We start from the raw sequence: 14,996 nt of genomic DNA, 5'->3' as shown, positions 1-14,996 counted from the left end.
TCAGGCAGTTGGTTTTAGTGGCTCAGCTGTGGGCAATGCATGAATCATAGCATAATTATGTATTTGTGACATAATTTCTTGATAAACCCTGTGCAATGCAGGACACAGTGGATCCCCCGTGTGTCTACATTTCAAGTAGGCATCTCTGCAGCCTCCCAGCAAGACTGCAGGGTCCCATCAAGATAATCCTTAATAAAGAACGGCTTCACTTTTAATCTCACCCACTTCTCATATTTCTAGCTTGATATAGTTTTTGGCAAGTAATGTTTTAGCACTGATGTCAGTCTAGGACTATCAATGCATCTTTGTTAAATTCACTATAGGCACATACTAGGAACATTTCAAGCCTGATTGTCTAATTCTAAAGGGCCATTTTGCTAAGATTTTAGGTCTTGGGGAAAAATAAGTCTGCTAAGGAGTGATATCTAGAAGTGATATAGCTCTTATAGGTTGAAACTAAATCAACAGTTAAATTTTCACACACACACACACACACACACACACACACACACACACACACACACACACACACACACACAAACACACACTCACACATATATCACAAAAATAAAATAACAAAATACTTTATAGTTTAATTTCTAATAATATATATATTTATAAAACATGTATTATTGTTTTATTACCATTTAATAATTGTATGCTCTCACACAAAGCACAACTCTTCTCCCCCAGTCCATAGTCAGTATTATACAGAGTGATAAACAGTATATGAGAACTTTATTATTTACCTATATACAAGCAACTTATTTTTCCAAGATTTGAATTTACTTTTAATTTAGTTATGTTATTTATGGCAATTCACACTTCTTAATGAGTCTATATATCTTTCAGAATTTTTATCTCAGTCTTATTGAATAAGTGCTATTTATAGTTTATACGGTACAGTAATGTGAAACATACCTTTCAACATCTTTCTGTTGATGAAGATGACTTTGCTTGAGGGAAAATGAAAGTGTTTGCTTGGGAGACATAAACAACTTGGGCTAATTATTCTGTGCAATTTCAAAATAACAGCAAAATTACATTGAAAGTTAATTTTATATGAGAGAGAGAGAGGGGGCTATAACTCGATTGGCATATACACCCCTCAGCTACGGCAAATAGTTACTTGAGATTCCCTCTGCATTTATTAGTCTATTGAGTTATCAAGAGCCTCTTCAAAATGCGATATATTTAATTTTCAGAGGCTGAAACGTGAAACTCTGGGTTTTACCTGTAGGCACATCTGTAGCATAATCGCGTGTGCATTTGCATCTCAACTGCTTTAGTAACACAGCACATCTAGATGTGCAAAAGTCAAGCTTGGGTCTATTTATACTGAGGAGAGAACAGCAGAGGTTTGCTCATGCTGACCTGCTGTCCCATATAAGGCTGCTGTTTAATTGCGGCAAACCAACATCGTCAGTGTGTGTGTGTGTGTGTGTGTGTGTGTGTGTGTGTGTGTGTGTGTGTGTGTGTGTGAGCACGTTACCTCAACAACCAATTGCAAATTTTGTTATTTTTATTATAGGCCCCATATATATACTAAAGCACACACTGTCTTTGTACAATATAGAACTCGTTTCGGCACTTTATTTAAGTTATTATATTATTTTCTCCTAATTTTCTGTCCCTTTGACACTTTATGATAGGTAACTTTGAAATACTATACCACCAGAGTTTATTTTATTTTTCTTCATTTTTTGCTTTATTTACATTTTGATGTTACATTTGCAGTCCTTATTTTCAGAAGAAAAAAATTACATTTTGTATTTAAATGCACAGCACATCCGCAATTGTAATACCTGTCCTATAGAATGCGATAGACTGCATTTTATAGTATTCCATTGTGCGGGACTAGAGAAGGTAAACTTTGGAAACAAATGAAGTAATAATCTGGAGCAGACAGACGGCAGTCATTACACTGCAAACAGCAGTGAGCGGTCTACTTGTTGATGGAGGGCTTCCACTATAACGCTGATCGGACAAGCCAATTTGTTCCAATAAAATAAACTCCATCATTTACCAACTACATTTACTGAATGCATACCTACTGTGAATCTTTGTCAGGGACAAAACTGAACGAATCAGCCACAAAAAAAGAACTGAACTGGTTTGTGGCAGAAAAAAGAAAAGAAAAGAAAAATTAAGGGGAGAGGAAAAAAGCTGTGCCCTGGGGTTGTGTGTGTGCGCGGAGCCACAGGATCCAGAAGACTAGCAGAGACGCATAAAGGCTCTGCCATTTCATTGTCTTAGGATCACTGATACAATCTGGAGAAGAGCTATATTGCTTAAAGCTGTGAGTGAATGACATATGGAGGGCTAGTGTGAAGAAAACTCCCCAGTGCGTCCTCCAAACTAAAGTCTTCCTGTGAGAGAGAGCAGCAAGCAACTTTTTGTGCTTTCAAACTGCAAGATCACTCCCTCGCTCTCTCTCTCTCTCTCTCTCTCTCTCTCTCTCTCTCTCACACACACACACACACACACACACACACACTCTCCCTACCGGCTCTCTCTCTTTCACTCTTTTTTTTTTTCTCTTCCTCAGACACAAGCTAGTCACTGCCTGCAGCAGTAATCGGACAACTCTGTCTCTTGAGATCTAGCACGGGGCTCCATGGCTTTTTACCCTTAAAATGAAAAAGAAAAAAGCTGTCTTCTATCTGTAATCTATGTGTTTCGAGACAGAGAGAAGTTTTTTTTTAAGTTCTTCATTTGCTGTGGAACAGACAGACGCTCAACAGAAGACTGGGAAAAAAGGAGGAATAAAAGAAAAGTGCAAGGATTCTACCATAATTGTAGTGAGTACCATTTCGATAATTTACTTACAGTGTTTTTAGTTTTACATTTGGCATTTTGAGTTTCCGGTCTAGTTTCACTTTTAAACTTTCTCTGTCAATTGCAAACTTTGTACTTATGTAAATGTAGCTCAGTGTATTGAAACTGCCCATAATCAGAGTGCTTTTAAATTGAGACATTTTTGACCACATATTTTTATGCCCGTCTAATATCAAGATGACAGTGATTTTAAACCACTAATAACTTATCAGATAGACAGAGCAAATTGTTATTAGTGATCTCTCAGCAAAATATATACGTTTTAAAAAATCTGCTTAATCAATTTGATGTACAGTTTGGAACAAAATAGTGTAAATTTACTACAATAATTTATTAAAATATTTTTAAATAATATAAATAAAAAAATCAGGTTCTGACAACCCTGTCAATAACACCAATTCCAGAAAAGTAAAAAAATAAAGATAAATCTATCTATCTATCTATCTATCTATCTATATATCTATCTATTTATATATATATATATATATATATATATATATATATTGCTATAGTGTCTTTTGAAAGATCATTTATTAAAGGTTTTTATTATTATTATTATTATTTTTATTATTATTATAGCTATATTTACATATGAAGTATTTTATAACAATATATATATATATATATATATATATATATATATATATATATATATATATATATATATATATATATATTTTAATAGGACTGGTATTTTAGGGTATATGGAGTTCACATTCCCACAATTATAATATTTTTAACACTTTATTTGTAATTTTCGGATAAAGTAGGCACATGTATTTTATTTAAGAAATAATTTTATTTGAGTTACAGCAAAAACTTTTGATTATAAAGTCTTTTAGTGTGCAAGACAACATGTTGCTGTCACAGTTTGCCGCTCAAATTTAAATCCCCAGTGACCCTCTTTCACCAGAGAACTCACGCACCTGATTCACACCTTCAGCCGTTTCAAATCCACCTTTTTCCCTCTCCTTGGCCTTCATTTGTGGAGTACCTTTTTTTAAATACTTCAAAACAGGTGAACGAGTCACTGCAATTATACATTTTGGCCCTCCTTTGTAGTCTAGAATATCCTTCTGCTTAATAATTTTCCATTTTACATCCAACAAGCAAAACACAACAGGCTACCCACAGAAGATCCCATTCAGCTGGCAGAATAAACAAAACCAGTTCAGTTTTAGCAGTTGACATCTAATGCCATCTGGTGCAGGCAGGAATGCTTTAGGGTAGACAGACCGGCAGGCCAGGGTGCAGATTGGTATCTTGTAAGACATCAGCAGGCGGCCACCACAATACTAACAAAACTGTACATTTTTGAAGGAGTCTTGTTTTCTATACGAGTCTGTACATTAGTTTCTATGAAAATGTAAGGGTTTTATTTTATTTTATTATTTTATTTTTTTTATTTATTTTTTTATTTTTTTGTAATACGGTGAAATGAGTAATTAAGCTTTGCTTATAATTTTTTAAAAAGCTAAAATAGGATAATTCTTTATTTTATTTGGGAGATTTGACATAGTGACATAGTGTGCACTAATTAAGGAAAAATCACTTTGTCAAAAAGACCCCTTTTAAAACTTGCTTTTATTGTCATTTTATTAAAAAAAATCTTACTGCGGCAGCTGCTTTCCAACTCGCAATGTGTTAACAGTGTTGCCTCAAGCCACCCCTTTCTGAGTTCTTTTCACACAATAACCCTGTTTATCTAATTACCTCATAATGGGTTGCTTGATTCAGATTGTTTACACACTGTATTTGTTTTAATAAGGCATAAGTCTGACTGCCTTAAGCTCTTCCTGATAAGCCCCCATTCGTTCAGCCCCACAACATGCCGATGTTTGCTGAAGGCCCAATGTTTTCCGTATGTGTGTGGCCGGAGCCTGTTTCCGAGCTGGAAATAGAGTGTGGTGAAATACACAGGGTTAGTTAAAACTGCTACGTTCTACTGTTTATGAGACAGAGACAGCGGAAACTGACTGTGGCGATTAGCTGTTTACTTAATGCAGGAAAGTGTTATTTTGTTAACATGCACTGTTTGTCTCAAGAAAACATCACTCAGGGAGAAGGAAATAAGGGCTGAGAAGCTCAATTGATTATGGCTCTTCCACATTCACAAATTCCTTTGTGTTTGTTTACATGTAATCAAGGAGTTTGTTTACTTAGGCAGGGGAGCAGAGGATGAGCTAAACCTGGGCATCGTTTTTTTTTTTTTTTTTTTTTTTTTTTTTGATTTTAGGATGTTTGTGTAGATGCAGATTTTTGTAGTAAAGTTGTAAAAGACAAAAGCAATAGAAAAATATTTTTTACATTACATATTAATTTGTGCTTTCAAATATATCCACTTTTTAGTCACTGACATTCCAATCTGATTATATTTGTTCCTATTTTATTTTGAAAATGTATACATTTAAATAGGCTTTCTTCATACCGTATTGTATTAAGCAATATTTTTTTTCTATCAAAAATGAAAAGACAAGAAAATTATGTTATAATACATTAAAAGTTAATGCTTTATCAATACAAATGTACGTGTTTGCAGTTACACAGAGGTCAAGGTTTTTTTCCCCCTGTGCGTTGTGGTGGGGAGAACGTGATCAGAAGTGTCTCTTAAATCTTCTCTGATGGACACTCAAAGCGAATGAACTTCTGGAAATAATTTAGGAGGTTGAAGAGCTCAGAATTAACAGATTTAATGTAGCTGCGCTGTCCATCGCTCGAGCTCCATGTCAGACTGAACAAAATGGGAGAGACAAATTGCGCATCAACAAACCGCATCACACGTGTTAAGAATTAGAATTTTAATTGTATATAAAATTCTAAAAATGTAAATGTCTTATTAAATTTTAAGTTCAAAAATAAACTTTTTTCTGAATTTTTTTTTCTGAGTTTGTGTTGAAGTGTGCTTTTTGGACATATATGTGATAAATATGTCCTTGGCTTTGGTAATTTTGTGATTTTAATATGTTTGTGCATGTCCTGTTTACGAACCTCATACAGCGTCTATGGGTGTGTCAATATTTATTGATTGTCTTGAGCAGATAGTTTTCATGTCATAATTTAATTACATTTTGTCAGTATTTTAGTACATTCATATGGGGGGAGGACATGAAAGCATGTACCTGCAATAAAATTATCTCCGATGTTACAGTCACACATTTTTAGTTCTTTCTCAAATGTCCATTTTTTAAATAATCGAGTCAGTGTTTTGATGGTGGTGCACATTTCTTTGCTGCATACTCTTCAGTCGAGTGAAGTGTAGCATTTTGTAAACTGTGTCTAATTCTCGTGACATCTGTGTTCAATTGTTGTCTACATCGACATTCTTTGCAAGTGGATTTATTTTTCCTGGGCCACCATGTGGATTCAGCTGACCAGCTTAAGTTAGGATTAGTTGTTTTAAAGTTATTTTGATTAAAGCATTGTTTTTCAAAACAAGTAACTTGCAACACATGGTTGGCATAGTCTATAAAAAAAAAAAAAAAAAGGAATATTCATGTCTTGCCCTATAAAATTAAAATGTCATAAACTGTGGCTGGAAAGCAAGCAGGAAAATTTGAATAAACACTAAGATTTCATGAATAATTTGTGAATTTTGAAAATAATTATTCTGCTTTTATTATATATATATTTTAAAAAAAAATCTAATTCCAATTTAATCCTAAAATGAAGGTGTCATAAAGGAGTGTCATAAAGTTTTCCAATGAATATTTCTGCCCTGCTTGTTATTGACAGTTGTAAGGATTAAATGATTCAGGACAGCCTGTGGGCTCTATAATGATCAGTGTTAAAAGCCCTGCGGTGTTTGTCGATGGAAACGCAGTGCTTGAAATAAGCAAAGCGAGACAAAAAGCCATGCAAACAGTTGTGAGTGAAGCGTGTTTGGCTTTTTTGATGACACTTCCAATGTGCTCCTTTATTCTGAGAGCATCAAAGGCAGCTCAGTTCAGGTTGAATTAAAAAGAACATCAAAGATGCTGAATGCAGTCGTCTTTCTGTTTAAACAATAAATATTTAGCAGTACAGGAGAAGGGCTTGTTTTTGCTTTTAAAAGCCCCCCTCAAACCCCTCCCCTACCTTTCCTGTTCACCTGGTGAAATCACCTGCTGGATGAGAGGCTGTGCCATGAGACCAGCATGCATAATGCTTCATAACTTCTCAGCGCAGAATACAGGTGCACCACAATCCACTAAAAAGTCCCTGTTTCTTTATCCTGTGCTGATTTCTTAATCTTTCTTTCCTGAAATGTAAGGACTTATTCAGAAGTTCAGAAGTTTTGCTTTCGAGCTTTGGATTATGTTAGGAATATACTGTATGTAGACTATAAAAGTGTGTTAATATGTCTGGACAGTGTCGAAAGAGAAAGAGAAATTCTAAAACTTAACCATTATTCATCATGGCTCAGCCATAGTGGGAAGAGCTGGGGGCGAAAACACACCAAGACCAAACATCTCAGGTTACTACATCTCATGAAATCAGTCCACCATTAAAAATTCATCCAGGGATTTTTCAGACTTCTAACATTTTTGGTGGAAAGGCAGAATAAGCGTGACCTAGATCCATCCGCAGAGCAAACATTTTGGCCCATGTCTGGTCTAGTCTGATATTGAGTTTTAGCGCCTCAGGTTTACAGCTTTTCTGATGTGCATTGCTGTGGCTAGAGTAGAAGTGGACAGCAGAATGTAATCATGAACTAAAAAGAGTAATAGTGCCATTTGAAGTGCATAGAAAACATATGTGTCGCCATATGTTTGCCTTGTTCTTTTTCTCAGCCTTCAGAGATGAACTGAGTGGTATCTATAGTGGTTCTGTTGTTGCGTTTTCTCTGGTCACCCCCTGAATCCCTCAAAGCCTCGGGCAAAGTCACAATCATCCCCCCTGACCATCATTAGGAACTGTCAGAGTGCCAGGATAGGGAGAGCAGTTACATTTTAGATAGTGTCAATTGCAGATGAAAGATCTTCTGAAGATGCTAGGGGTGTCATGCTTGACTAGCTTCTGTTCAGCAAACTCCCATCCCCCCCCTCCCCCCAGTGGCAGTGACCTCAAGCAGGCGCCCCCACCTCGCTCACCCAAAACTCAAACTCCTGGATACCCCCCCACCCCCTTGTTTTCCTGCTTACCTTGGCTAAGCTGCTTTGCATGTTGATTGGGGGAGGACTAATCCAGTTTGCAGCTGTCGTAGACCAATGATGAATCACCTTTCCGTCATTTGGCTGTTCTCTCTCTCTCTCTCTCTCTCTCTCCGAGGGAGGAGGGAAGACCTGTAGTAGGAAACAGCGGCGGAGGGGGTGAGCCTACACACAATCTGCCTTTCTGTTTCACCAGCTTCTCTCTTCCCTTTCTGCGCGAGATTACCAAAAATGTTTTCTCAGACAACGTATATTGTGTCACGGATGGCTCTTCACAGTGACACCGAGCTGAAATAACAAGGAGTGATATTGTTTTTTAGGGTTCTGGCAGGTGGAAAAAAAAAACAATAGAGAGGGAGAGAGAGAGAAATAGAGAGAGAGAAAAGAGAAAAAGACGTTATTTGACACAGATGGTTCAGGCCCATCCAGTTTCAGGTAAGAAGGGAGCTGATTTGCCGCCAGAAGTATCACTGAGAAACAGTCACTTGTTTAGCAAAGTCCTGAAGTTTTCTAGAGGCTAATCAGGTGAAGTTAGTGCTTAAATGCTCGGGACTTGGAGGAAGTGTCTGGAAGTTTTTGTAAACTGCTGAAAGTATAAAAAAGTCAAGAATTAAGGAAGAGAGATGTCGAAAAATAGTGCTAAAGGGGGACGCACTCCGTTTGGGAAATGCATATTTGAATAATGTTAGCAGCAATGCACCAATTTAGGCGAAACATTTGACAGTTCTCGGTCAGGGGCGTTTTTTGAAAAGCAAGTTCCATTTTACAATCTCCATGGCATGGATTCTTTTTTACTAATTTTAGCTGCTACCATCTGTAACAGATATGTTATAGCAGATTAAGAACAACTGTTAAAAAGAGGTATGATAATCTACACTGATAAAATTTTGCTTATTTCCTCCTCTTAGTTAACTGTTTTGTTGATAGCAGTGACATAACCCTTTCTAATTGACTCTGACAGAGCAGTGTGCAGGGCATTGTGTTTGTTACATAATTAGCACAATAATGCTTTTCTGGAGACTAATGTGTGTTTTAGTTTTGCGGCTGTGCTAACAACACACACAAACACGCATGCATACATACATCCGACCGCAAACACACACTGGCCTGACCTTCCATTTGCTATGCATAATAAAATCCCGTGAGCGTACAATGGAGCCAATAGAATAATGTTTTCAGTGGTGTGGCTCTTAGTATATAAACAAAGAAACAATTAAGATGCTTGCCAGAGCAAACAGCATGCTTTAGTGAACTCTTCATTCTGTCTCATTGAGGTTTAAGGCCTCACAATCACACAGCGATCGCTGGGGGAAATGATTGTATGAAAACTGCACTGCACGCTACGGGGCCAGTGGTGGTTAATTTTAAATGCTTAAAATGAGAAAGTCAATCAATCATCAGATGTCTCATTAATTGCTAAATTTGTGTCAAATGTCATTTGATGTGCCTCAGGGGAATGCCCTTGTGAAGCGTATTTCTCTGGAGGGCCACTGGAATGCTCACATTAAATGTAGTTTATGTTTTTGTAAAAAATATTTTTTAAGTTAATTATTTAAATAATGGTGGAATTAAACAGTGCCCTCTTGTTTTGTCATTGCTCTGTGATATTATGTTTATTTTGTGGTTAGTAATTGCTTCTCTTTCTCTGAAGTATTTTTATATTTTAAACTACACAAGTATAATTTTGAATTATATATCTATATACAGTGTAGTTCAAAAGTCTGAGTCCACATGGCAAATATGGGATTCAAAATCGAACTTAAAACTGGAAATAAACTAAGTTTAATGCTTTTTAAAAACATTAAAACAAAGAAATGTTATAATGTTAAAGAAGAAGAATTTCTAGGTCACTATTTCTAAAAATCTAATTTGTTACATTGACATTGTGCTGGGATAACATAATCAGGTTTTGCACAAATTCATGGAGCCCAAGACAGCTCGAGTGAATTTTGCCATTAAAGTTAAAGGTGGACATACCAAATACTAAGACATTAATGCACATTTTTTCAAATCCACTTTTCCCTCAAATTGTTATGCTGATAATATAATTTATAAAGAAAGAGCTGTATAATATATATATATATATATATATATATATATATATATATATATATATATATATATATATATGTGTGTGTGTGTGTGTGTGTGTGTGTGTATAAGCATTTTCACAAGGGAGACTTTTAAGCCCAGCCAAATACTGTAGTATACAAACATATATAATTCCTTTCTTCTTCATTTTTCTTCTTTTTTTTTATGTAAATTTAAAATAAATAAATAAATGCAGTATCAAAATCAACATTTATGGTAAATAATTTACTGTAAATTAGCATTATATTTCATACCCCTGGTTGTAAGGCTAAATGTTAGTTTGTAGTGTGTGTGTGTGTGTGTGTGTGTGTGTGTGTGTGTGTGTGTGTGTCATTCAGTGCTAATGTCTGCTGGTCTGTGTATGATCGTCTGCCTGTCTCTGTCTTCCTCCCAGGTCTATGGAAATGCAGGATCTAGCTAGTCCACACAGTCGAGTAAGTGGAAGCAGTGAGTCCCCTAACGGTCCCAGCATCGACAACTCGCATATAAATAACAATTCCATGACACCAAATGGCACTGAAGGTACGTTTCTCCTGCCTCTTGCAGGCCGTATACCTTCATTACTGTGGATTTACAAGTGCTATAGCACACAGTTTCTCTCGAGTCGAGCACTTTTTAACCCGCACATTCCCTCTTTGTAGCATTTATGCCCCTGTTAACATTTATAAAGTTGAATCACTGTCCCTGACTTGTAATTTAACTACACTGTAAAATGTAGAAAATGTGCAGTTGTTACCTTAAGGAGGTTTTTATTTTTGATCTAATCCTTAAAATACTATTGTTGTCATAACCTAATGTATAAAAGCATATTTTTGTACTGAACAAAATTTTAACCTAAAGAAATGTGCTTCATGTGGTTAACTGTAAATTTATTGGTTTGATTAAAGTCAAAAATATGATTTAACATGTCTGAAACGACCTAAATACATTAGGTTACACAAACAAAAGTCATTTTTAAGGGTTAGATCAGGTAAATATAGCTTCATAAGTTAACAGTTGCACTTTTTACAGTGCAGGTTACCTGACAAATCATTTTTTACAGTGTACTTAGCTTTTTCACTCAGCAGGCTACACATTGTTGTTATATTTTAGTGAAAATTAATTGTATATTTTCAAATTACACTGAAATGTTTTTTTTTTTTTTTTTTACATAAAAATGTGCTTCATCTAAATTAACTGGTTTGATTCAAGTCAAAATATTATTTAACATCATTGAACCAGTGATCAACCTGAATAAATTAAGTTATACCTACAAAACTAATTTTAAGGATGAGATCAAGTAAAAATGTCTCTTTAAGGTAACAATTGCATGTTACTACTTTTGACATTGTATACATTAACTAAATACTGTTATACATTTAATGTCTTAGAATTTCTTTACCAGTGCGCTATAGCATTGCATAAATACGCTTCTTTATGTTTGGACTATATAAACTATACGTTTCATTATTTTTAGAGATCATTTTACAGCCCGAAAGATTTTTAATCAGTTCCGAAGTAGTTTACATCATGTAATCTTGACTGTGGTTTTGTTCCATTTCTTTAGTGATAAGCCCCAACCTGTGACAGTGCAGATTGTCATGTGTTCTGTCCAATTCTTTCTCCCTATAGGTGATAACATCACTATGCTTACCACAGCTGACTGGTTGTTAAGTTCTAGTTCACAGTCCGCTGCAGGTTTGTGCAGTTCTGGTGCAACAATGAAAGGACAATACTTGGCGTTATATCTGAAATTAAGCACTTGTTATGCATTCATTTTGCCCTACGGCAAATAAAATTTTATTTAATTACGTTCACAGTTGTGAAAACCCAATTCGATCTACGTACTTTGCTTCAACTATTGTGCCTTTCATTCGGCGTCTTGTTTGGCATTTTGTGTTGTGCTCTGGTGAATCTGTTGAAAGCATGGTTTGACACTTTTTGGCTATGATTCCAGACTGTCAATGAATGGTAAAGCTGTGGGCACGCGTAATGTGCATTTAGCTCTTTATTTGATGTTCAGCAGGACGGTTTTATGGTTATGTGTGGTATGTGATAAGACTTGACTGCGCTAGTTTCTGCATGCTCCGTGCCACTATTTTCCCGTATCCCTTCAAGAGGGGAGGGGGTGTTGGTGTGCATTCAAATCGCTTCCCATCGACATGTGTTTCCTTTGAGAGACGAGCATAGCTGCAACATGTTCGACATGACAAGCTGATGGCTACCTTAGCCATGAGGGATTTCAGTGGGCATGACTCTGTGCCCACATAGGGAATTTTGTTTTCATAAAAGTAAACCCTCCACCCCACCCCCTCCTGAGACAGAGATTAATTCATTTCAAAGATCCAGGCCTGTCTAAACGCTGTGAAATAGTCTCCGGGTTGCCCCCATTGTAGTTTGGAGAAGCTGGGTCAAACATATTTTATTTATCATGCATTGCCTTGACATATCAATTATGCTGCACGTTCATGCATTCCACAGTTTACTCCTGCCATTAAATTCCACCTTTTTTGCCTGTTTTCCCTTGATGCTACATAAAACCTTTCCGGTAAGAAATCAAGTGACTAATTGTGCAATAATGAAGCAATAAGCCACAAGAGGCTGTGCGTTACAGTGATTTTACCACAGTAAGGGGTGTTCTTACCCGTGATAAAATTACTGTAGTGCACAGTTCCATTAATTAATAATAATTATTGGAATAAACAATCTAATGTAGTTATCCTAGAGTAACTTTACCTGTTTAAATTTGCCAAGCAGTTTAGCACCGTGGCACGTTAATATACAATGTGCAATCACAGGTGGCCATATATAATAATAGAGTCGGAACTATCTGTTTTTATAATCTTAGGTCATGTCCACACTTATACATTTTCATTTGAAAATGCATTGATTTTGCTGCGTTTACAGCTTTCAATCCAAAAACGGAGACTTTCGAAAACACTCTTCATAACCGCATATTTAAAAAAAGATGACGTTAGAAAACGGAAAATGAAGGTTTCAAACTAAAATGAATTGGTGTGGTCGTGGCCTAAGGTTTAGATCACGTCCGAACTAATATATTTTTGTTTGAAAATGCATTGATTTTGGTATGTTTACAGCTCTCATTCACACTGGAACGGTGTTTTCCTCCACTGAAAATTGAAAGTTTCCTCTACCAAAAATGGAGACTTTCACAAAAACGCTGTTTATAACCGCATATTTTAAAAAAGAAAACTGAAAATGGAGGTTTCAAACTAAAGTGAATTAGTGTGGTTATGTCATTAGATTTAGGTCACGTTCAAACTAATACGTTTTCATTTGAAAACACATTAATTTTGTTATGTTTACACCACTCATCCACACTGGAATGGTGTTTTCCTCCACTGAAAATGGAGAATTTTGAAAATGCTGTCTAAAACTGCACATAACTGACGTTAGAAAACTGAAAACTTTTCAAACTTAAACAGATTAGTGTGTACATGGCCTTAGAATAGATGATTTGGCACTAACCAAAAGGTACATTTTCACTGGAAATTATTAATATATAATATATATTAATATATATATGTTCTATATTTTATTTTTTATTGTACTCTCAATTAGTTTTTGTACAATAAGTCAATCTTGTTCCACAGCAGTAGACTGAAGAGGTTTGTGGATATAAATAAGAGAATTCAGTATGGCTGTTGTCTTTAAATCAACAGAAGAGCTGTGTATTGGAAAGCAAGTGTCCTTCTCTTATTTATACAAGAGATTAACTTTTCATTGCCAGCCTCTTCCACAGTTTTCCACAGTGGGTTATAGCACCCTTACAAAACCCAACCACCTAATGAATACTGTTATCTGTGCCACATTGGCAGCCAATTAAACCTTTTGGATGAGGGCTTTACAATCTTTTTCTGATATGTTTTAAATATGCACATTACCTGAGATTAAGTATAGTTACTTTACAAGCACAGGGACCACAGGGTAGAGAAAGTATGACTGAGTGAGATATGAGTCTTGGGTAAGTGCTGTGTCACAAATGCGGCTCTCCTTCTGTTCGCAGTTAAAACAGAGCCAATGAGCAGCAGTGAAATCGCCACCTCTGTAGCAGACGGCTCTCTAGACGGCTTCTCAGGATCAGGTAAGACACACACATGCACACAAACATACACACACACACACACACACACTGCTGGTGCAAGATTATCTCAGAGATGGGTTACTGATAAGCAGAGGCCCAGGCAGTGTCCCTGTGGCTGGCTGGAGCTCTAGTAGCATAAGGCACTGCCTCAGTTCCCATGCCAACTCACGTTGAGTTATGAACACCCCCCCCCCCCCCCCCCCACCACCACCACTCTGCCCTATTTACCCCATCCCTGTAGCCCTCACACCCAACATCAGCTGTAGTAGAGCACCACAAAGCCAAGACTCCGAAACCTCGAATCGCCTTCCAAACCACGGAATGAACATTTATAGTTACAAAATATTAAATATTATTTTATTTATTTAAAATATTAAATATTAAAAATGTAAATCAAATGTATAGTTTGATAGATACAGAAAGAGTCAGAGAATGTAAATTAAGTGCCTATTTTTACTTCACTTAAAAAAACAAAAACAAACAAAAAAAAAAAAAACACAATGGAGCTTTTTGGAGCCACTAAAATAGCTCACTTGCATCGTGTCAAAAACGTTATACTCTCAATGGCATATTTTCAAACTAAAGCATACAATTTTAGGTAGATCTACTCCATGTTATAAAGTACTCCCATTACTTACTATGAAAATGCCAGAGAATGTGAGAACTCTTCATGGAGTATTACATTCCTGCTAATTTGTCTTGTTTCCCTACCTATTTGACTAAGTACCCAATACCTTAATGTTAGACTCATATAAATCATGGCCGAGACTTCTGTCTCTGACAATATGAATGAAATTGAGACATTTGAGACTGTTTGATACTCGGGGGATGCAGGAGTGCAGCGGTTCACTGTT

General features: G+C 36.1%; 1 protein-coding gene across 8 annotated transcripts in view; it reads left to right on the top strand.

Annotated features, from left to right (window-relative positions):
- The first annotated feature begins 2,357 nt into the window (after positions 1–2,357).
- The window catches only part of eya1 (EYA transcriptional coactivator and phosphatase 1), a 68,418-nt gene continuing 55,779 nt past the window's right edge, over positions 2,358–14,996 (top strand). For 3 of the 8 annotated variants that reach the window (XM_051683083.1, XM_051683084.1, XM_051683081.1), the window contains exons 1-4: positions 2,358–2,801; positions 10,453–10,580; positions 11,670–11,735; positions 14,065–14,142. In XM_051683083.1, the coding sequence (XP_051539043.1) occupies positions 10,457–10,580; positions 11,670–11,735; positions 14,065–14,142 (268 nt within the window). In that variant the 5' untranslated portion in view covers positions 2,358–2,801; positions 10,453–10,456. Of the gene's footprint in view, positions 2,802–8,159; positions 8,403–10,452; positions 10,581–11,669; positions 11,736–14,064; positions 14,143–14,996 lie in introns of those variants that run through there. The other 5 variants (XM_051683089.1, XM_051683088.1, XM_051683086.1 and 2 more) reach the window with 3 other exon arrangements.

This window comes from Myxocyprinus asiaticus, chromosome 41, assembly GCF_019703515.2.
Source record: "Myxocyprinus asiaticus isolate MX2 ecotype Aquarium Trade chromosome 41, UBuf_Myxa_2, whole genome shotgun sequence".
NCBI lineage: Eukaryota > Metazoa > Chordata > Actinopteri > Cypriniformes > Catostomidae > Myxocyprinus > Myxocyprinus asiaticus.
Note: the sequence above shows the minus strand (reverse complement) of the source record. Positions and strands in the feature narration are given on the sequence as shown.